Genomic DNA, 23,347 nt, shown 5'->3' with positions numbered 1-23,347 from the left:
ATTGGCACTCTGGGAAAAATATAGTTTCATCACAAAGAAAAGACTGGCTTTCAAAAAGTAACTATATTCTTCAATTAACCAAAAGACATGAGACAAATGGATTTTACTAACGTCTTTATAATCAATGATCAAGAGATGGGAAAAACTTAAGTAATTCTCTTTCATTGACTTCTTTCTCCCAGAAGAAACCTAGAATGACATAGGAAATGCAAGCTGCTCCGGCCACTTGACTTGCAAATCAATTTGGCCTGGATTATAAACTGGGAATTAAGCCCTAATAAAAGGTAGAGGGCTGGTGCTAAAACAACAGGGACCAAAGCACGAAGCTTTGCCATTGACAGTGAATGACAAAAAGCTGTGTGTCAAAAAAGACTATAATTTGGTTAGCTATACTATGGGGGCAATACAACAGCTGCAGGTCAGGTTACTGTGTCTTGGTATAAAGATCTGAAGAATCCACTGGCTGCATCCAGCTTGATCCCCATTTTAAAAAAGCTTAGAAAAACTGTAGCACTTTCCTGGCATGTGGGCATTTTTTGTTGAATAGAAGGTCTATTAATGGAAAAAAAAAAAGTCCACTGGCACACAGTGCTCTCTCAGCTTTTCTGGGAAAGGAAGTGACAATGAAATGATTCCCTCATTAGTATTACTTGCAACTTTGAACCAATATTTTTAAACTATAGCTTTAAAAATTATCTTTATTTTTAAACCACATTTTTAGATCATAAAAGCCAACCAGATGCTAGGGTGGGAAAAATTCAGTACTCATTACTGGCCATTGCCTAAAATCTGTCATTCTCCGATGTGTGGTATATACCTACTACGTATGTGTGGGTGTGTATGTGTGTGTGTGTGTGTGTGCATGCATGTGTGACGTCCCAGGGTGATTTAATAGGTAATCTGTGTGTGTAGTTTGTGGGAGATGTTTAGGGGTTAGGTTATGTATATGAACATTTGGAATAGAAGCTGTTGTGGCTAGAAGGTTAATCCTTCTGTGTAGCAGTGACTTTCCACCCCAGTTGTACGGATAGGGACAAAAGCTCTGTTTTTGTTGGTTTGTTTGACTGTTTCTAGGTTAAACATCTTTTTGGAAATGAAGCTACAAAACAGACCCAGCCAAACATAAACAAGTAGGTGTTAACCTTCTTATGAAAATAAAGTTGAACTAAATTAAATATCTATCGTTTCAGAATCTGGACTGGCATTCTACCCTTCAACTCTGCCACACTGTGTTCCAAGAATAAGCTGAATACTTCACATGTAGCTGCTTCAAAGGTTTGTAATGGCCCAGCCAATATGGCACACATGATTCTTTCACGTGCTCAAATGAAGGAACAATAGTCTCTTGTCATTTTCTCTTTGGGCCTGTGCTCTTTAGATTATATAATAGGGGGAAAAATTTGGAGATCAAACACTAAAAACTGTAACTTTGTAGACAACATGGGATATACTATCAAGATTTGAGCAAAACCCCAATCTGATTAGCCCAAAGGGCTTGTCATTCAAAAGGAACATCCCTGCCCTCATTACTGTTACCTCCATAAGGACCAACCCAAAGCTGCTGTACTGTTAATACTAATGGTTCTAGTTTGGCCCAGTGGTGGGGTAGAGTAGGGGCAGGAACCAACTGCACAGTGGAAGAGCTGCCAAGTAAACATGTTTTCCCCAAATCAAGTCTTAGTAGAAACTTTTCCATTGGAGGACTTTCTCTAGATCAAACATTTTTTAAGTTCAATGAAATAAAATAGTATTTTTTAAGGACTTGAGATCTACAATATATTTATATCCATATTTCCAAACATCCAAGTCTAAAAGACATAAAAAATAAGTAGCGATGCAGTCACTGAATAGCAAGGCATGTCTACATTTCAAGGAGGCATAAAATGTGAAATGATATAATAGAAGGTCAAAAATATGAAACAGATTTAGCATAGTCATATTGCATTGGAAAAAAAAAAAAGTAGAACGCACTATTTAGTTACCTAAATTAATGTACAGGAAAATGGGATCTTAGAAGTCCTCCGACGAACCAAGCGCAGATAATCTAAAGGTGGGGAGTGCATGTTTTATTTCTATCTGTCCCCTTTAATAAGAGAACATGAGGTAATTAGAAAGTATTCGATGCATTCTGGACTGTTCTGCTAATTGTCCCAGGCAAGAGAAATCAAAATGCTTCAGAAAAGTAAGGCCTAGTTGAGTGTTTGGGTAGAGGCCCCCCCTTCAATCAGCTAGTCACTAAATGGAAATTTCATTACACGCTCATTGTGTAGAGATGGATTGATCACGCTGTAGAAAAAGGCTGGTTGCTGACGTTCTGTCTCTTCCGTGTTTTCTCAGCCTCCTCTGCTTTTACCGAGTTAGGTCTTGAGAGTGGTGAAGGAAAACAGGTCATTTTTCCTTCATAAAGTATCACTGGGTGATTCCTCTATTTAATTATATGAACCTTATAATAGTTACAGATTAAAAAATGTTTTTTTTAATTTTTCATCTCAAAGAGTTCTTAGTCCCCACCCCTCACAAGGTACCATGAAGGGGCACTAAAGTGCATTTTGATGCAGGGGAGTACAGTTTGAAGGTGCTGTCCAAGCTAAGAACCAAGATGATGCTGTTTAAAAAAGAAAGGCAATTCCTTCTACCTCCATCTCTGGAGTCAACTGAGGGAGGGCAATGAACTAGACCCTCACCAGAGGATTGTCCTAACTGTTAACTTTAGAGAAAACTGTGTAAGGACCTGCACATATAGACTCATTTATTTGTCCAAAATAGCAAAAATAGGCCTATTTCACCCTTAAGAAAGTATTTGCAAATTTGATCAGACACGATCATAAAAATGTGAATGGATTCCAGAGGCAATCCATGTGGGCATGCTCGGTGGTACTAACTATGTGTCTTCAGCTTAAAAGAACATGCTGCTGTTCATTTTCATCAAAACATGACTTCTGACTACCATAAATAAAATACGCATGGAACAATTAAATCTTTTTCTTACAATAATTACTTTTACATTAAAAAGTCACCATCATCTTCAGATATATTGAAAATTAGGACTCTAAATCTTATTATTTCCCAGTCTTAGTTAACAATCTTGCACAGGCCCGATAATCCAAAACTTGGAGCTCTGATCTACACAGCTTGGCAGGTTTCACACAGTTTAACAGGTAGGCAACTGTGAGATATGCTTTTTTAAAATTAGCATTTTCTATCAAAACAGTCTGAAATCGTTTAAAACCCTCATAGAGACTGCATTTGTGCAACGGCACAGTCACGTAGCTAGAAGGGAGAAAACAAAATACAGTCTGGAAGATTCACCACGGTCCAAGTTTTCTTGGTCCTCAGCTGAAACCACGATGAGCCCAGGAAATCCAATTAAATACAGTGCTTTAAATAGGAGAAGAGTTGGTCCAAGAATAACTTAAGCTACTAAACAGGGACAGTCTCAACCACGGGCGATTTGATGCACTCTTCGTGCAATCTGCTCTTTTCTGCAAGGCTCAAAGACTCTTCAGCAGGATGCTCTGAAATGTGACTGTCCCCATTCAATGTAGAGCCAAACCCTTCCTGGGAGGGGCCTTTCAAGTATGAGTGAAATTCCACTTGAGGATGATTGGACCTGTGTTCGGGATATAAGCTATTGCAGGGCACGCCGCTGTCATTTTCCGAAGAGGAGCAGCAAACGATGACAGAGGGGTTGGCAGCTGGGTAGTGGGAGGCGCCGTACGCCTCTTCCGCTTGTCGGGCATAGTCCACGAATTGCTCCGGGGTCATGGTGTAAGGCACCAGCGAGAGGGTACCGCTTTTGACAGTCTCTCTTTCCGAGTAGTTGTCGGAGATCTGGTTGGGAGCTCCTGGAATGTGGCTGTCTATTTGGTAATAGAGGGTGGAAGAGCTGGCATAAAAGGGAGCGCTTTTCGCGTGGCTTTCGTGAACGGCCGTGCCATCGGAGTAACATAGGACGGAAGGAAGAGGGACCCCTTCGGCATGGGGACCCAGACCTTCCACGAAACTGTCCCCTTTCTCGTCGTCCTCCTCCTCTTCCTCCTCGTCCTCCTCCTCTTCCTCCTCGTCGTCCTCCTCATCTGACTCGCTGGGGGCCAGGCTTTGGGTGCTGGAGTCCGTGACTCCGCTGCAGAAGCTGCTGCCATCCTCCTCCTCCTCCTCCTCTCCTTGGCAATCTAATTCCTCCGCCGACTGCAGGTGCAGCACTGCAGCCTGGGGTTCCGTTTCGATCTCAAAATTGTCTGCGATGGAATATTCGACGGAGTGAGCCACAGGGCCCATGGAACTACTGTGGGCACTTATCTCCCCGTGGCAGCCGTTCAGCGTGGGGATTTGCTGCTCTCGGTTTTTCTCCAGTTCAAGTTTCATTATTGTGTGCAAAAAGTGAGTCCGGACACGGATAGGATTAAATTCAATTCTACCTGCTGTGTTACTACATCCTTCTTTAGTGCAGCCACATGGGAAAGACATTCGATCCACCTTGGAGGGAAGAACACAGATTAGCCCCCTGGAACTCTTACAAATCAAATAAAAATCCAGTACCTCGGGGCAAAGCCTTTGAATCTGGGATGACTTAAACCCACTTACGCCAGAACAAACGACAATCAAACTGCAGACAGAAACAAAAAGGGAAGTGAAGGCTTAGAACATGAGTTAACCTAATTTTAAACCCATACTCAAAATAAAAATGAGTTATGGTGTGTAGTTTTAGTTCATTTATCCCTCCCGTGCTTTCTTTACTTCTGTCGCCATTCTCCCTTTCCCTCTTCTCTCCATCCCATTAATTTTGCTCCTTTTTTCAATGCTCTGTCCCTTCCCCAAGCTCCCTTTGTTTCTGCTGCATGCCAGCTCACAGGCTCAGTTTTAAACAAACTTACTGCCCTCATCCCCACCTGCTATTTTTAGTCTAAATTACATGACATTCCTCATTCTAGTCAGGAGTTCTTCTTTGCTTATTATAAAATGAACTTCTCTGCCTGAGGTGTCCAGATTGACACCACCTTAGGATCAAGCAGCGTGATAATTCACTCTCATTGGTGTACCTTCTAGTTCTTTTGGATCCTTGGTAGGTGATGCACGTATGCACTGCAGGCTGCGATGCGTACGCACATTCATGATGGTGACTGGTGGATTTCTGTTTAGTTGCTGGCTCCCCAGCTTTCCCTACCCCTCCCTTAGACTACAAGCTTCTGGAGAGAAGGAGATGTTCATTTGATCAATATCCCATGATTATTCGAGTGTTTGGACTCCGTAGATAGAGTGATTAGCCTCAGCAAGTGTTGTTGGACTGAGCTCTTCACTCAGGTGATGAGTGGAATTCTGGGCAATCTCAGGAACTCCTAAGATATTTGCTGGCTTAGATTCCACCTTTATGCAGACCAGAGCACAGGCAACCAGAAAGAACTTGCCTTTCTTTCCACCTTATCCAAGCATGGGGTATTTCCCATGCAAGAGAGGAGAAAGTGGATTCTAGCACAGTCATCCTGGTCCCCACAAAAAGTAGTAGCAGATGTCGAGCCAGCATCTATAGCTAGTTTCTTACCTGTGATTCCCTTTTCTGTGAATCCACCTCAAAAAACTGTTCAACTGATAAGAACTGTCCTCTCCTTTTGTCTGCCTGAGAGGCTCTTATTGAAAACATTGAGTTTCTGCATAAAATAACAACCCCTAACTAATCATGGTGCACCAATGATATAGATGGATAGGAACCTGAGAAGCATCTAGTTCAGGGGTTGGTAAACTCTTTTTTTGCAAAAAGGCTGGAGAATAATTATTTTAGGCTTTGTGGGCCATACAGTCTCTGCGACAACTACTCAAGCTCTGTTGAAGAAGTATGAAAGCAGTTATAGGCAACATGTAAACACACACAAAAAATACATGGCTGTGCTTCAATAAAACTTTACTTACAAAAACAGGGTGGCAGGCTAGATTTGACCTGTGAGTTATCATTTCCCAACTGCTGATCTAGTACAGCCCATTCATTTTAGAGGTGGGAAAACTGAACCCAGTAAGTTTACCTGACTTGCCAATTTCACATCATGGCAAAAAGCAGAGCCAGGAGGAAAACTCAGTTTTCTTAAGTCCCAGTCTAGTAATTTTTCCACTAATCTACACTACCTCTAACCAATCATCATTTTATACCCCATGGATGGATCAGAGAATACAAACTTTAAATGTTAGGGATGTCATGATCTCCCTGAATGCTTGTAAGAAGCCAAAATAAGCTTGCATAATAAATGAATCCAAGAGCAAACAATTTCAACTGACAACTGCAGCTTGGATTGCCTTTCACACTATACCATATATATATATATATATGAATATTACATATACCCCTAAATGTCATTGAATTAGTATTTCTCTCTTCTTGAATCATGTGTCTTGCCTTACCCCAGAATTTTCTTCCACATGTGGGAAACTTCATTACATGGAACACAACTGCCTCTTTAGGGGTTGGTGTATAATGTCATGTCTTCGGATTCCTTGAAATCCCAATCCTTACCTGACACTTAATGCCTGCCAGGCTGCAGGTACACGTTTCTGGATCACAGAACACCCGGCAGTCACAGCCACAGTCCTCTCGAGATAGGCGGATGGCTCGTAGCTCATGCTTTTCCTCCACATCAATCTTTTTCACCCCAGAGGCCCGCAGCAGTGCTCTCCGTTTTTTTGTCGGCAGGGGTTGGAGAAAGAAGTACTCATCTACCTCGGTGTTGTCTAAATCAATATCATCATCAGAAATATCATCCACTGTAAGAGTGCTAGCTTCTTCAGATTCCACAGTGCCATTCTTTGTCATCTAGAAATACAAAGCAGCAAAAAAGAGACTTAGCATGGACAGGATCTAAAATCCCTACTTCTGCACTTGGTAAGAATGAAGCTATTATATAACATTATGTCCCCATAATCCATAAGTGTTTGTGGATACGTGTGGGAGATTAAGAGGTGTAAACTTCCAGTTACAAAATAAATGATTCATAGGGATGAAGAAAATGTTAGTGAGTCAAATCATTTCCTTTTGCTTTTCTCTTTAGAGAAATTACAGGAAGGAAAAGGAATGCATCAAAATGATAGGCTTTTAAATGGACACAAGACTTGTTAATTGGAACTCTTAACCTCTTAACGTTAGGAGGTATAGTTGCTGGAGCTTTCAGCCTGCACGATGTGAAAAAGGCCAAAGGTTACAGTTGCCCATCAGTGAAAGCTATCGTTAGACTCAGTTTGTGATGGGCAGATTTGATGTTGGAATAAATGTGTCCTTGTTCAGAGGTGATAGCATCTGCCACCTAAATAAGCAAACGTGTCCTTGAAATAACAAACTTGTCTTTTGGGCTCCAGAGAAACCATGTACTAGGAAGTAAAGTTTTGCTGTTCTGTGCTGTTGGGATTACAAACACGGTTTCCCTACAGAATGTTCCATGAACGAGAGCTTGACATGACGCACTTAGTCAGGTCACTGTGCTCTCAGTAAGGCAAGGAGCAGAGGGCAGTGTGGCAGGCTCTTGCCAACAGGCAACCCAAACAATGAACTCCTCCCTCGAAGGAGTTCATAGGAAACTGCCCAGAGCAATACCTTCCACATAATAGCACCTGTGGACGACTGTGTCTCATACCCATAACTTTTCTGCTTCTGTGTATATTTCTTTTCTAAATTAATTTCATCCATCGGGAAACCCTGAGTCACTATTTCACTTCTTAACTGCCATATCACCACATAATATGTTTTCTTCATAAAAAAGCATTTAGAAAGAGACATTTTCTCTGAATATAAGCAAGAACTATATTCTGGGAAGCAGCACAGGGATAAATGAAGAAACTCAGTAAGAGATTATTCAAGGAAGTTCTAGATAGGGAAGCTATATTGATTCTTTAACTTTTATATGTATTACTTCAGGAACTTCATTTACTGTAATTATTACTATGCCTTTTGATCTTAATAACAATTCAGTTATTACACAGTTAAAATACCCTGGTGACACCAGACATCATTTTCTTATCTTCCTAGGAAAAAGTCCTATATTTAGATAAGAATATTTATTACTGACCAAAAATCCGAATCTGGACAACTCTGAATGTATTGAAAAACAAACAGAAGACTGATCTTTGCCCTCAGGTAGAGGAAACAACACAGTAGCAAGTGTATATTAAAATATATTGCAAAGGGTCCCTGAAATGCATAGTCAAAAGCTACTAATTTATGTATTTTTTATATTTCAGAGCTTAAATCTGTGTTCTTATAAAGTTGGGCATTTTTTTTTTTTTTTTTTTTTTTTGCGGTACGCAGGCCTCTCACCATTGTGGCCTCTCCCGTTGCAGAGCACAGGCTCTGGACGCGCAGGCCCAGCGGCCATGGCTCACGGGCCCAGCTGCTCCACAGCATGTGGGATCTTCCCGGACCGGGGCACGAACCGTGTCCCCCACATCGGCAGGCGGACTCTCAACCACTGCGCCACTACATATTTATATATGTATATATATAAACTGAATCACTTTGCTGTATACCTGAAACTAACACATTGTAAATCAACCATATATCAATAAAAATTTTAAAAATACAGTAAAACAATTCTTCACTCATAAAAAAACAAATATAAGAGGCCTTGGAAATAAAACCTGCATTTCTTATTCCCACACTTAAATTACAATAAACAGTTTCATTTTTAAATAAAAATTCAATTAAGAATCTAAAAGTCCTTGATACACAGCTAGCTACATACTGTTCTTACTCTTGTTTAAGAGCCCACAAGGGCCCTAATTTAGATTTTCAAAAAAATCTCACATTATCATTGAAGTGATCTGGCAAGGTTTTCTCCTCATCTATCCAATATCATCTCTGCCATTTCTAGTGAAGACTTGAAATATTCTAGTTCAATCTGGTTAATTGGCTTATCTCTTTGTCCTCACGGTTTCTGGTTTGGTTATGTAACCACTGACAGATACTATTCTCTGCTGTCCCCTTGAGAGTCCTTCCCCAGCCCTCTCCTCCAGGATATGTCCATTTGCCCCTTTAAAACGCAGGCCAAACCTATCGAGTTTAAATGCTCCTTTAAACCAGAGTATTACATACATTATTTTCAAATGCATTTTTCTATATTAGAGCAATGGGGAAATAAGTCAATGAGCTCTCTATTTCTGTCCACCAACTCATGTTCATCATGCTTTCAAGAACTCGTACAACAAACTCTAGGGAGTCTTCCATAATTTCCTCATCTGTTTTTGCTTACTCCTTTACCCCACTGGCCCATCTTCACAAGAATATTTATTTTGTACATTTTGTCTCTTTGACATGAGTGATACCTATAAATGTCTTCTTCCTATCTCAAAATAGAATCATTGAATTTTCAGATGTTAGTTCATCAAATACAGCCTCCTTATTTTATGCATTACTGAGGCTCAGATTAATTGTGTCCTCTCCAAGACATGCTTATAGAACCTAATTCCCTGAACCCTATTTTAGCATGCTTTTCCCTGTGTAAAACAAATAGATTCCAAGTTTCCAATGGTACCTAATGCAGTACAGGGACTGTAATGTGGAGTTAAACCTCAATGTGTCTAACAAGCTATTTTGTTTACAAAATAAATACATATAGAGTAACCAGCATATTCAAAGGAATGCTCTCTTTTGAAGTAGATTCCTTAGAAGCCAATCTGGGATTTGGACCATTTCTAGCTCAGTGTTCTTTTCCCAAAGAACACTGCCTTTCCAAGAGCTCAAAGAAAGCTTGCCAAAAATGTGGTTTAAGGAGACCACCAAAGGATCCTGACCTTCAAGCCTGTTTGTGTGTGTGTGTGTGTGTGTGTGTGTGTGTGTGTGTGTGTGTGAGAGAGAGAGAGAGAGGGAGAGAGAGAGAGAGAGAGAAAGAGAAAAAAAGAGAGATTGGAGTGGGGGTGAAAGAAAGGTGAGAGAATCAGACATGAGACGATAATAGTAACAACAGTTTTGAATCTGTGTGTCACTGCTGCAAGCACTTTACCTGCGTTAACTCACTGCCATCACAAAAATCTCATGAAGTAGATATTAGCATTCTATCCATTTAACTGATGGGGAAACTGAGGCACAGGAATGCTAAATAACTTGCCCAAGATCATAAGCAGTGAGGTGTGTACCACATCAGAATCCTAAATATTTAACTCTACAGCTTGGGTTCTTAACTGCCTTGATAATTATATAGATATACTTTTTATATATTTAATATATATTCAGTAATCTTTTGTGCTTATTTTACATTAGGCTCTAAGTGTGTTGGTGCACAAGACATGTGTCTTGAAATCAATGGATTAGAGTAAAGAGAAGAGGAATCTAGTAATTTTAATCCAATTTATAAGGATTTCCTAGCTGAGCTTGAACACAAGGCATTGAAACCATGCAGGAGGGCCACCTTGAGGTGGGGCTGGTGATGGGTGAGGAGGGTAGACTTTCACATCTAAGCTTGAATCTGAAGGTGGAGTAGCAGTTAGCTGAACAGATGGAGGCAGAAGGTATTCCCCACTGAGCAACAACAGCTTCAAAGGCCTGAGATGGGACAGACATGATGCACTCATTGGCTTGCAAATTAGCCAGACTGGCTGAACTTGTGTGGCATCCCTTCCTGTCTTGATCCATAAGCAAAGAACAAAAAAGTAAATAAACATCAGGTTTTCAGAAAGTAGCATCTCCCTTCCCCTGCCTTAGCCATTTTACAGGTGAAAAGTAATGACTTAACTCATAATTTGATTTAGTGATCCTTATTTTATATTTATCTCATATATATGTGCATTTATTTATACTGTATGGGAAGTATCTTAAGGTGTGGGTGTGTGTGTGTGTGTGTGTGTGTGTGTGTGTGTACTTGCTTTGTTCCAATGATGTTACTTAAGATAGGACTTAGTTCTTGAGCCACTGTGTAAACTTGTCCAGACTCACTCTACAGATGAAAAGACTATAACAATTCTTAAACAGAATTGAAACATCTTACCTTTCCAAATCTGTCTGATATGTACTGTTAAGTATGAGTAAACAGTTCCCAAAGCTCAACAGAGTAAAACTTTTGCCCATCTAAATACATTTGCGGGATGGGACACATTACACATTACTGTCAGAATCGGCGGAGTGATTCTCAGACTATCCTGAATCAAGTACCAGGTCAGGCGGGGGAGGGAGTGAGCGTGGGGGAGGGGATTATCAACTCAGCATTCAATCTTTTTTGGGGGGGGCTATAGCATGTAGCGGATATATTCCACTGTAAATTCCTACGAGATGAACTTTTTGATGAATTAAGTGCTTGAAGAAACTAATTTAATGCAAAATGATTATGGAGAGGGAAACAATACTGAAAATGTGGATTGACTATAATGCTAAAAACAAAACAAAACAAAACCCACCAAAATAAAAACACTTCCCTTCAGTGGTTAAAAGGTGTTCTTAGTAATAAAATCTCCTGGTTATTACAAAGTTCTTAACACATGTAACAATGACAGTGGAAACAAGAATGTGAAAGAATAATTTAATTCCACAAACACTGATTCCTGCCTATTATAATGATGATGATATGTATAATGAATGGCCCAAGCTATCATATATTTAAAACCAGGTACTGAACTCCCTCCATACTTTATATAAATTATCTCACCTGATTTGCAAACAATCTTAGGAAGTATTTTTACAGTTGAGAAAACTGGAGCTTTTGTTTTTGTTTTGCAACAGTGCTTTTTTCTTTTTTTTTAAATTGATCTTTATTGGAGTATAATTGCCTCACAATACCATGTTAGTTTCTGTTGTACACCAAAGTGAATCAGCCACATGCATACATATATCCCCATATCCCCTCCCTCTTGAGCCTCCCTCCCTTTCTCCCTATCCCACCCCTCTAGGTCATCGCAAGGCACTGAGCCCATCTCCCTGTGCTATGCTGCTGCTTCCCACTAGCTAACTATTTTACATTCGGTAGTGTATATATGTCCATGCCACTGTCACTTGGCCCCAGCTTTCCCTTCCCACCCTGTGTCCTCAAGTCCATTCGTTATGTCTACATCTTTATTGCTGCCCTGCAACTAGGTTCATCAGTACCATTTCTTTCTTTTTTTTTTTTTTTTTAGATTCCATATATATGCCTTAGAATACGGTATTGGAGAAAACTGGAGCCTTGAGAAGATAATTTGCCAAAGTCTAGTTACATAGATAATTAGTGATTGTACTGAGAATCAAACTCAAGTCTATTTGACTCCAAAGCTTGAGCCAGGCTCACGAGACCAGTTTGGAGTGAAAATTCTTAGAGTAATAGGAAACCTGTATAGAAGAAAAGAAAAGGATATGGTTGCAGCCACGCTCTAAGAGCTGATCTCAGCACTGAAGGGCAGGAGGCAAAGAGCAGACAAGCTTCCTTATAATTAGCTCATTCAGAAATAAAAAAAATATATGACTCATATACAGAGAACAAGAGCTCAAAAAAGAAGACAGGAAGCCAGCTGAAGATGTGGCATTCTCACCAGTTAGCATTTCCTTTGAGTTTATATTTTGTGGGCTTGCGGAGGTGTTCTTTCTAATAGATATGCCAGCAAAAGAAGCTGGTCCAAGTGACAGCTACCACTGTTGAAATAATGTGTTACTTTTGATTTCCTCAGCTGACTTTTAACTCATTTACCCTGGCCTGCATTTAATCAGCATAGTATGCTGCCTAATTTTGTAGTAATGTATTAGTGTTGGTAATTGGCTTTATGTATATCTCCCTCATTCTATTGTGAATACATTGAGAACAAGGACCATATCTGTCTTGCTCATAACTCTGTCTCCAGCACTGTGTTAACTGCAACCTCATACTAATTGATTAATAAATATTTTTGAAAGAATGAATGAATATCCTTAATCACTATGCTATGCTGCCAGCCGCTGTAGTAGGTACCAGGGTTTACATGTGTATAACAGTGCTTCCATCTAAGTAGCTTCTAGTCTGCTGGGGAGATGACCATGTAACAAATATGATACAGTGTGGTAAGTGCAACAAAATATATGAGCACGTTATAGAAGCAGTGGGAAGGGGGAAATGATTGACAAATAAAATGGGAGGGGAGATACAAAGACACAAAGTAGAATTATTTACTTCTTATTCTGATTCCACAGTCTCAATCAAGGAGAAAAACCTTTAAACAAGAAATGGGAAAACAGCTAAGAAGGATTTCATGTAAAAACAAGAGATGGGAGAGAGTGAAAGTGTACTCAGCTGTTTTATGTAAGAATACCCAGGCCCAGGGTATTCATGTTTTAGAGCAATGAAAAAGCTTAAAGTTATGACTGCTCAGTCAAATATCTGTGAAGAGTCATAGGGAAAGGAATTAAAAGGTAATCAAAATGCATGTGAATTATTATTTTAAAAAGTGCTAATTCTAGGGCTTCCCTGGTGGCTCAGTGGTTGAGAGTCCGCCTGCCGATGCAGGGGACACATGTTCGTGCCCCGGTCCGGGAAGATCCCACATGCCGTGGAGCAGCTGGGCCTGTGAGCCATGGCCGCCGACCCTACGCGTCCGGAGCCTGTGCTCCGCAACGGGAGAGGCCACAACAGTGAGAGGCCCGCATACCGCAAAAAAAAATAAAAAATTAAAAAAAAATTAAAAATAAAAAGTGCTAATTCTAGATAAAATTCCAGAAAAGATGATTTAAACAGATGGTCTGTACATGTGAAAAGAGAGAACAGTGACTGTTGCCTGGGCTCACTAGGGAGAGAATGTCCATTTGTCAAATTAAAGCCCATGAAGAATCTTAACATATAAAACAGACAAAAGCAAGAGTGAGGCACCCAGAGCTCTGACCCCATGGAACATAATTAGAAAACCAGTGATCTAGTCTTGAGATTCTCTGACAAAATTTTTTATGTTCTGTACATGGAAGGATGGGATACAAGATGATTAATAATGGTATGGTTGAATGCATGGATTTTTAGTTAGTTGAAACGTTGAAAATGTTTCAAAGAACAGCGATGCTCGGCTCCTTTGTACCACCAATAAGGGATGTGGCACCTATACATCCTATCGGCAGCAGTGACCCACCTGGCAAGGAATCTCCAGGGAGGTCGCTGTGGGGTGGTGACAGGAAAGTCTCCCCCTTTTCCTCTTGAGGGTCACTACTCTGAGAGAGTATCCTGAACTTGGCCCTGTCTTGTTAAATATAGTTATTAAATAATATATTGGATGAATAACTAAAAGGCAGGCTAATCGCATCTTCAGGTGACAAGATTAGGTTCATTAAAATAAAAAACAAAACTTTATTGAGCCCTCTCTGTACACCATGTCTAGCACTAAAGAGGATTCTTGCCCAGGAGATGTTAAAAAGTTTTAATTTATGTGATGATGCAGACCTGATTTACCCGGGTTTTCTGTGTTTGCTTGCTTGTTTTTTGTTTGTTGTTGTTGTTTTACTTACCACCAGCATAATATGAACAAAAAAATTGATTAAGGTCCAGAAAGCTACTGTACCTTTAGTGCATACTGTGGATAGAGTATCCACAACTTGGGAGAATGTAATGTTACATACTGAACAAATCCCACTAGGAGTACAATGTCCAGATCAAGTACCATATTTTGAGGTGGACATCAATAAATAGCATTATATCCAGAAGAAGGTAACCAAGGCCATAAAGTGTCTGAAAACCAGCAGGATTAGTGAAAGGAACTAGGGATGTTTAATCTTATAGAACAGAGACACATGGAGCCCATCCATATAGCCTATTATCAAATATTTGCGTGTCCATCAACACTGCTTTCAAACACTTGGAGTTTGGAGAACTGGGACAAGATTTATTCTATGTCCTTAGAGGCCAGAATTAGGGTCAAAAGGTATAATTAGATGATAGCAGTTTGATCAACAGAAAGAAGAGCTTTCTAACAATTTACAGTTACAAAATGGAATTGGATTTCTCAAAAAGCAGTGTGCTTTTATATATAGTAGTGTATATATGTTTATCCCAACCTCCTAATTTATCCCTCCCCCCTTTTCCTCTTTGGTAACCATAATCAACTATGCTACAATAAAATTCTTTAAAAAGCAGTGTGCTTTGGGTTGCCAGAGATGTATAGTAAGAGGCTGGATACACAAATCTGCATTTTTATATGCAAATACACACACGATATGTATTTGATGAAAGAAATTCCTGGTTACATGCTACGAGCTGGATAGATAACCTGGTCATTAAGGTCTCTGGCAAACTGAAGTAAAACATTCATATCATTTTGATATTCAGTCAAATCTTATAGTATAATTCTTTGGCTCATTAGTTTTAATTGCAGGTGGCAAATTGGAACCAGATTAATCATGTCCTTGAAGAACCAGAAATGTTTGGTTGTTTTGTCAGCTAATAAGTATTTCAACAACCTGAATTTACAATGGTCTTTGGTTTACATATCACCCCAAAAGTCACTAGAAAAGATGATAATATCAACAATAAGACATAAATTTTTCATACATTCCTTTATCCTCCCTTCTGGTTCAGACAAACTTTGCCTCTTTTAGCGGCAGCTAATAAGCTAAATGAATCCAAGAGTGTGCTGATAAATATTTAACAACTGGGTCTCTGAAAAAAAAAGGGAGGGGTGTTTCTAATTTGTTGTCGAATTTGTTTGTCTAATTGTGCTGTTAGTTTTGTGTTTGGCAAGTCGCACGGTGTGAATACTCCCATCATGGGTGATTTTGAGCTACCATGGGGAAGAGATGAGCACAATCCTCTTTAGTGAAGAATTTTTACAAGCTGGCTACAGTGCACCGCTGCATGAACCCCATATTTTAATCAGGAGAATCAGTTCAACAGATTTCTCCTCAATGAGAAGATCAATGTTTACTGTACAGGAAGAATGTAGAGATGTGATTACATATGCTTAAGTTTTCCATTTAAATGAAAATACCAGCAATATTTTGAAAGAACCTATTCTTAAATATATTGCATTTGCTCAGGGCTGAAGCCCAGTCTCTCAGGATGCATCACTTTGGTTAGGTGTGTCTTCTCTGTTCTTGTCAAAATAGGCTGTACATGTGACATGGCAAATGGAAATCAAAGCTTTGCATTCAGTGTTGGAGCAGGCCTCCACTGAGGGATGCATTCTGGAAGCACTGGTACTAAGTATGCTCCTGAGTAATCTCTACAGCGGCTGACAAAGAAGTTCTGTAGGAATAAGTGGAGCTTAATACTATCAAGATCAGCAGATTCTGACCCATCTAATAAGAATTGTAGTATAAGGAAATAGTTAAAACCATATCCCCAAATTTTGAAACTATAGGTTAGAGATATTCGGTGTCAACCACCTCTCACAAACCTCTAATGCCTCCTATCTCCTAGGTATTTAAGAACTTTACTTGTAGGTTAGTTAAATCACAAGACTCTTAAGAGGATACAAGGGGCAGGGCTGGGGGTGAAGAGGAAGAATTATAATATTGTACAGGTAAATTTCTAAATGAATAACACACAGTCAAAAATCTAAGATTTGGGGCGAAGGAGATTTAGATAGAGATATTTTCAAGGTTGCTCCTTAAAGGAAGAGTCACCATCTGGTAACTCTTTTTTTATGAAGAAAGACAGCAAACAACCAAGCATTAGTCAAGGAACACATGAGAAAACTGTATAACCTTGGAAAGCCTCTGGAAATGGTACAAGAGTAGAGAAAGCCTTGACCTTAGAAAGGAGAGGAAAAACAATCAATGTTGAAAATACATTGAGAAAGAGAGTCCAGTGAAAGCTGTGAAAACTAAGGTACATTTCCTACACCAAGGTAGTAGAATCCAGTAAGATATAACCCCAGAGGCAATTCGAATGCCAAGGCTCTTTTGAAACATATAAATAGCCGCCTAATGCATTTTACAGACCCATGTGAAATGGGAATAAAGTCTAATGTAATTGTTCAACAATGTGGTGCAGATGATGAAATTTAAGTACTTAGTTTGGAAAAAAGTATAGTATTAAGATGACTGCATTGATTACTGTGAAGAGTACAACATGTTTGAATGGGCTTGACAGGGAAAAGGTACTGTGCTCTGTAATTTAGAAATCTAAAGCTAGTTATTTCTTCTAGAAACATGCACTTTATTCAATAAGCTTTCTCTATTAATTGTTTCTAGGCAATGTTTGGAACACCAATGCCAACAACAAAAAAGACACACTTGAACCCCCAAAATAAAATTGGATTTGTTCTACAAATCTAATTGCATATATTATTTCTTAATATATTTAACTCATAATTTGATTAAGAGATGAATCACTAAATAAGAAGACATTTTACAATGAAGAGCTAAATTTCTATCTTATTTTGTTTCCAAAGAAACATAAAGAAACATCAAGATGCGTGTCTGTGTTCTTTTTACTTATCTTTCACTATGAAGGACCCATGGGAGGAGGTGTTGTTGTATAAATGGGCTCACTATTTAGAACCTAGAGAGACATCCTGGAAAGATGCACAGGTAGAGTGGAAAGAGAAGCTTCTCCTTACTCTTCTGGGGCTGTTGGTTCTGAAGTAAGTAGGAAGGAAACTACCCAGTCCCAAGTCCAATGAATTTCCTAGCAAGGGCTTAGGAAAAAGTTTGATACTGAGAGCTTTGGAAAGTGTTTTTTGTCAGATGCTGCCTTCTCTCTCCTTACTCAATGGGCAGTTCACTGTCACTCACAGAGGACCACCTCCAGGCAAAACCGAAGTGGCAAAGTTTGTCTTTAATAATCCTCCCTTTCCTCTTTGTACCCCTCTCTCAGCTACTGACCCTCTCTTGCTGCTCCAGCCAAAAAAATGGAATCAATTTAGTCACATTTCATTGCTTATGCCAGAGGTATATTTCAAAACAAAAGTCACATTAAAAGTGAAATTTCAAGTATCAGAGAGAAATTTTTGGATAGGTAATGTTTTTGGATAGCTAATGTTAGATTTTGGGTAGTTAAACCTTAGACAAGCATAGTCAATGATATTTAAAAACTCATAAAATTTAATACACTAGAGGAATCACAATTAAAATATATGTTTTCCTTCATTAATTCCCCTCAGATTTTTTTAGCCAGTGAGTCCACATTGCTGTGATCTTTCATTAGTTTTATGTGACATGTGCTTCCGAGTTTTTGAATACTTTCAGTATAGTGAGGCTCAGATCAGATCACCTTAGAATCCCATTATCTTTTTGCTTGATATTCATTTGGAAGGAGTGATGATGTCCAAAAGCTTTTTGTTTATATCTTCACCAAAAGGGAAAGCTGCATGCTTTCAGTTATCAATGACAAACCAAGACATGACACCCACTTGGATGAATGTCTTTCCAACTTCCAAAACTAAGCACAATGACAAAAGTGAATCAATAATAGAAGGCTCTTTTTTGCTTCTTCTTTAGCTTGTTAAAAATAAAAGGGTAGAAGTAACTGAATACAAATTATAGTATCAGAATATATCATTGCCTGGTATGGAGGAAGGACCCTGCAGGTGTGTAGCTCCCCCTAATAGTCATCGCACGTACAATGTGCTTCAAAGGTCACCACAATAGGGCTTCCCTGGTGGCGCAGTGGTTGAGAGTCTGCCTGCCGATGTAGGGGACACCGGTTCGTGCCCCCGTCCGGGAAGATCCCACATGCCACGGAGCGGCTGGGCCCGTAAGCCATGGCCGCTGAGCCTGCGCGGCCGGAGCCTGTGCTCTGCAACGGGAGAGGCCACAACAGTGAGAGGCCCGCGTACCGCAAAAAGAAAAAAAAAAAAAAAGGTCACCACAATAAATCTTCTCTCAGATAGAATTACAGTCCCCCAGCTGTTAAAAAACCACTGCACACAGTACCAAACCCCAGAAAGGGACAACTCCCTATAGGTACAGAGATTGTCTTTCCCAACGCCTATAGGGAATAATCAATTAATTTTAGAATAGTAAGGAACAAGATAACAAAACCAGTTTTCTATTGAGTGAGCCAGTTACTTAACATCTTTGTGCTTCTTTTTCTTCGGCTGTACACATGGTCTCATAATTTACCTACCAGTGGGGTTTTGTTAGGGTTAAATAATGTTTACTAAATGGCTGGCAGGGCTTCCCTGGTGGCGCAGTGGTTGAGCGTCCGCCTGCCAATTCAGGTGACACGGGTTCGTGCCCCGGTCTGGGAGGATCTCACATGCTGTGGAGCGGCTGGGCCTGTGAGCCATGGCCGCTGAGCCTGCGCGTCCAGAGCCTGTGCTCCGCAACGGGAGAGGCCACAGCAGTGAGAGTCCCGCGTACCGCAAAAAAAAAAAACACACATAAAATGCCTGGCAAATAAAAATCACTTAATGAATAGCAGCAATCACTATTGTTCTGCCAATATTTGAATCTGGAGAATGACTTCACCCTTTGGGTAGGGGTAGAGTTGGTTTGCAGCAGGTTAGAAAGGCAGAGGGTGGATTTCAGAAGCAAATCTGAGCATTATCATTAAATTAGGCTACATGCAAAGCAATCATGGAGAACAACAGTAACAGTGTCTTGCTACCAAAAAATCTTAAGAGACTTTCATTGAAATCTGTCAAAAATACCACCAAAGGAAATATGGGACACACTTTAGGCTAGGTTGTGTCTAGCTTCATTTAAGCAACTGCCTTCTTGTAAATTGGGAACAAAGCACATGCATACATTGCAAAATACATAAAAACAAGGTGTTTTGAAACACACATCACACCTCTGACAACTGACTTCATACTGGAAACTAAAGGTACAGGTAACACAGATGTGCTTACGGTGCTTCTGCTATTTAACCAGTGATCCTTTATGTTTAGCACTCTGGATTTCCTAAGAAAGATTTCCTTTTTTATTAGATAATGATGGGAGAGCATTTTCTACATATTGATAGGCTGATGGCTCAATACAAACATAAAGAGTGTCTCCGGTTGAGGAAAAGGTTTTCTGAGCTGTGTTTCTCTCCACTTAAGCTCTAAGGTGGCACAACAATAGTTATCTCCACCTGGACCTCTCCCAGACATCACTTTGATAACTCAAAAGCCTCTCAAAAGCAGTATCTCCCAAAACGATCTCATTATATAACCACCACCGCACTGCCCACCCCCCCACCCCGCCCACCGGCCTGAACCTGCTTCTCTTCCTGGATTCCTTGTCATATCCTCGTTATTGAGAAAAGATATATCACCCACAACCCATTTAGTTTTGCAAGCCAGAAATTCAGGAGTCATTCTTTTTTTTTTTTTTTTTTTTTTTTTTTGCGGTACGCGGGCCTCTCACTGCCGCGGCCCCTCCCGTTGCGGAGCACAGGCTCCGGACGCGCAGGCCCAGCGGCCATGGCTCACGGGCCCAGCCGCTCCGCGGCACGCGGGATCCTCCCGGACCGGGGCACGAACCCGCGTCCCCCTCATCGGCAGGCGGACTCCCAACCACTGCGCCACCAGGGAAGCCCAAGAGTCATTCTTGACAGTCCCCCTTTTTCCCTTCCTTATCCAACCCATCATCAAGGACTGTTGGTTTTATTTCCTAAATTACTCCCTCTGTCCATCTCTCTTCCTCTCTCTACCATCAGTCTAACCTAACCTACCATCATCTCTCTCCTGGACCACTGTAATAGCCTCTTACCTGGTCTGACTCCATAAGCTCCCCCAACATGGCTGCCCCTGCCCCGAAACTATCCTCACATCACAGCATGAACCGAATCACATTACCCTGCCACCCCCAACCCCATGCTTAAGACTCCTGTACGACTTCTGATGGCATCAGGATGAAGAGGAAAAAAATGCCTCAACCACACTTACAAAGCCCAACCCTCCCACCACCACGTTATTCTACTCTCTTCATCTCTGCTCCAGCCATGCTAGCTCTGTGTGCTCACCGTGATTCCTCCTGCCACGAGGCAGCTCCAGTCTCCCTGCTGCCTGAACCACTCTCGCCAACCCTTCCTGTCTAACTATTTGTGCAGATTTCAGTTCAACGGTCACTTCCTTGAGGAAACCTTCCTTGACCTCCGGACCACATCAATTCCCTGTTACTTACTTTCATAGCACCTTGCAACTCCCCTTCATAGCACTTCACGAAGATGTGATTTTATTTTGTCTACATGATTAATATTTGTCTTTCCTATGGATACGTAAGTTCCAGGAGAAAAGGGACCACATCTAAGTTTCATACTACATAGCCCCAGCCCAAGCACAGGGTCTAGGATCTAAAGAAATATTTTGAGGATGAATAAGTAAACAATGTCAGGTAAGTTTTCCACACTGCTTTCAGTGACACGACCATACTGTTTTCGCTTTTTAAAAGCCTCAGCAGACAGTCTGTTGTGGAAAATGCCCAGTTTAATCTGTGGATCTAAATATGAAAATGGATGGTTAATGCAACCAAAGTGAGGTAAGGATGGGGGTTTGGCAAAAAAAAAGTGAGCGTCTAAGGTTTTTTTACCTTTAGCTTTAAAGAATTCAGTTTTTCCTCCCTGAGATGTTCTCTCAGCATCTCGCGGTGGAGCCTCTCCTGCTCTCTGGCAAATTCGCCCAGGGTGTACTGGCGCACGCTGTTGTGACGGCTAGACATGCCCAGGGTGCTGCCGCCTTGGCTGGGCACGCTCGTGAAGCCCTGCCTCCTGGTGAAGTAGTACACGGTGACACAACTGAAATGTACATTCTTCGTCCTCAGCCGCTTCTCCCTTTTAAGGATGGAGGAAGCTGAAAGGGAAAGAGACAGTTCAGTGAACAGCCAGGGCAGCAGTCTTCAGAGGAGGCGAAGAATTAGAAATTGCCACTCGATGATCTTCAATCTATGGTCAACCTTTTCTGGCTGGGAGACACTAAAAATGTGGTCTCTCAGAGTTGGCACCGATTTCTCTTTCCTTTCCCCTATTTTCTTCCAGCTGTGGCAGAGTAGACTTTTAAGTCCTTCTATAATGGTAGTCTAAGCAAACTTTTAGGAAAGTTGCCAGTAGTCTGTGGATCAGTGGCACAATTTAATTTCTCATTTCCCCTAACCTTTTAAGTTTTACTTTGATGGTTTTCACATGAGCCGTAGCATACTATAATCAGAAAAGACACATATTACAAACACTTTGGCTCTTATTTTGATATGGAAGGCATCTGGCATGAAAAACATGTCTGTCTCTAAATTTTAGAAAATTCCAAAAAGCAGTAAAAATTTACACAAAAAAAGGCTCAAAGGCACCATTTAGGTATTTTTATAACCTAAATCTAACCAAGCTTTCATCTGAAGAAAACTCCAGTAAATGACATTACAGACAGTGGGATTTTAATCCAAGTATACATTGAGAAAATTAAAAACGTCATGAGATATATCAGAACCTTTATTACTAGTTACAGGGAAATCAAGATGCACAGAGCACCATGGAAGGTTGAGATACACACTGTATTTGAGGGAAAGAGAGCTATACATTATAATCCTGACCTTTTGGAGTTGGAAGACACGCTAGACATCATCTAGCCCAGTCTTTTTATTTTGTAGTGAAGTAACCCAGTCTTGAAGAATTTGAGTTATTTCTTTCATGAAGAAAGAAATGAATGAAACAGACAGAAAGAAACAGTGGACTCCTTGGACGTAAAAAATACATATATCAGCTAACATTTATGGACTATGCAGAGAACTTTACATGAATTATCTCATCTTATCCTTATAACTCCTTGTGTTGAAATTACCTATGTCTCCATTTGAGGAAACCAATCCACCAAAGGTTAAATAACATGGCCAAGGTCATATAACTAGTGGTGAAACTGGGATTCATTATTCAAGAGCCCAGCCTTTTAACCATCATTTCACAGTAGAGAGCTGAGGTCATGCTAAGGGAGCTGAACAAGGCTGAGATTTGATGTCACACTGCTTCTGGTAGATGTCAACTGCTTCAGACTCCAAAGATGACTTTTTTTTGGGGGGGGTTATATATCTCTTTTTTAAAAATGTTTTATTTTTATACACTTTTTAAAGGTTTCTTCCCATTTACAGTTATTTCAAAATATTGGCTATATTCCCTGCATTGTACAATACATCCTTGTACCCATTTTACACTCAATAGTTTATACCTCCCACACTCCCATCCTTTTATTTTCCCTCCCCACCCCCACTGGTAACCACTGGTTTGTTCTCTATATTTGTGTCTGCTTCTTTTATATTATATTCACTAATTTGTTGTATTTTTTAGATTCCACATGCAAGTGATATCATATGGTATTTATCTTTCTCTGTCTGACTTATTTCACTTAGCATAATGCCCTCCAAGTCCATCCATGTTGCTGCAAATGGCAAAATTTTGTTCTTTTTTATGGCTTACTAGTATTCCATCATATATATATGCCAGCTTCTTTATCCATTCATCTGTTGATGGATACTTAGGATGTTTCCATACCTTAGCTATTATAAATAAAGCTGCTATAAACATTGGGGTGCATGTATCTTTACGAATTAGTGTTTTTG

General features: G+C 40.3%; 1 protein-coding gene across 1 annotated transcript in view; it reads right to left on the bottom strand.

The window, feature by feature from the left end:
- Nucleotides 1-3,420: 3,420 nt before the first annotated feature.
- CSRNP3 (cysteine and serine rich nuclear protein 3) overlaps nt 3,421-23,347 on the bottom strand; it is a gene marked incomplete at both ends in the record, with an annotated part of 167,458 nt that continues 147,531 nt past the window's right edge. Inside the window, 3 exons of the mRNA XM_082630984.1 lie at nt 3,421-4,476; nt 6,500-6,796; nt 21,338-21,597. Of these exons, the coding sequence (XP_082487110.1) occupies nt 3,421-4,476; nt 6,500-6,796; nt 21,338-21,597 (1,613 nt within the window). The remainder of the gene's footprint in view (nt 4,477-6,499; nt 6,797-21,337; nt 21,598-23,347) is intronic.

Source organism: Mesoplodon mirus, assembly GCF_964341445.2.
Source record: "Mesoplodon mirus genome assembly, chromosome: 8".
NCBI lineage: Eukaryota > Metazoa > Chordata > Mammalia > Artiodactyla > Ziphiidae > Mesoplodon > Mesoplodon mirus.
The sequence above is the reverse complement of the archived record's forward strand: the minus strand, read 5'-3'. Positions and strand labels throughout refer to the sequence as shown.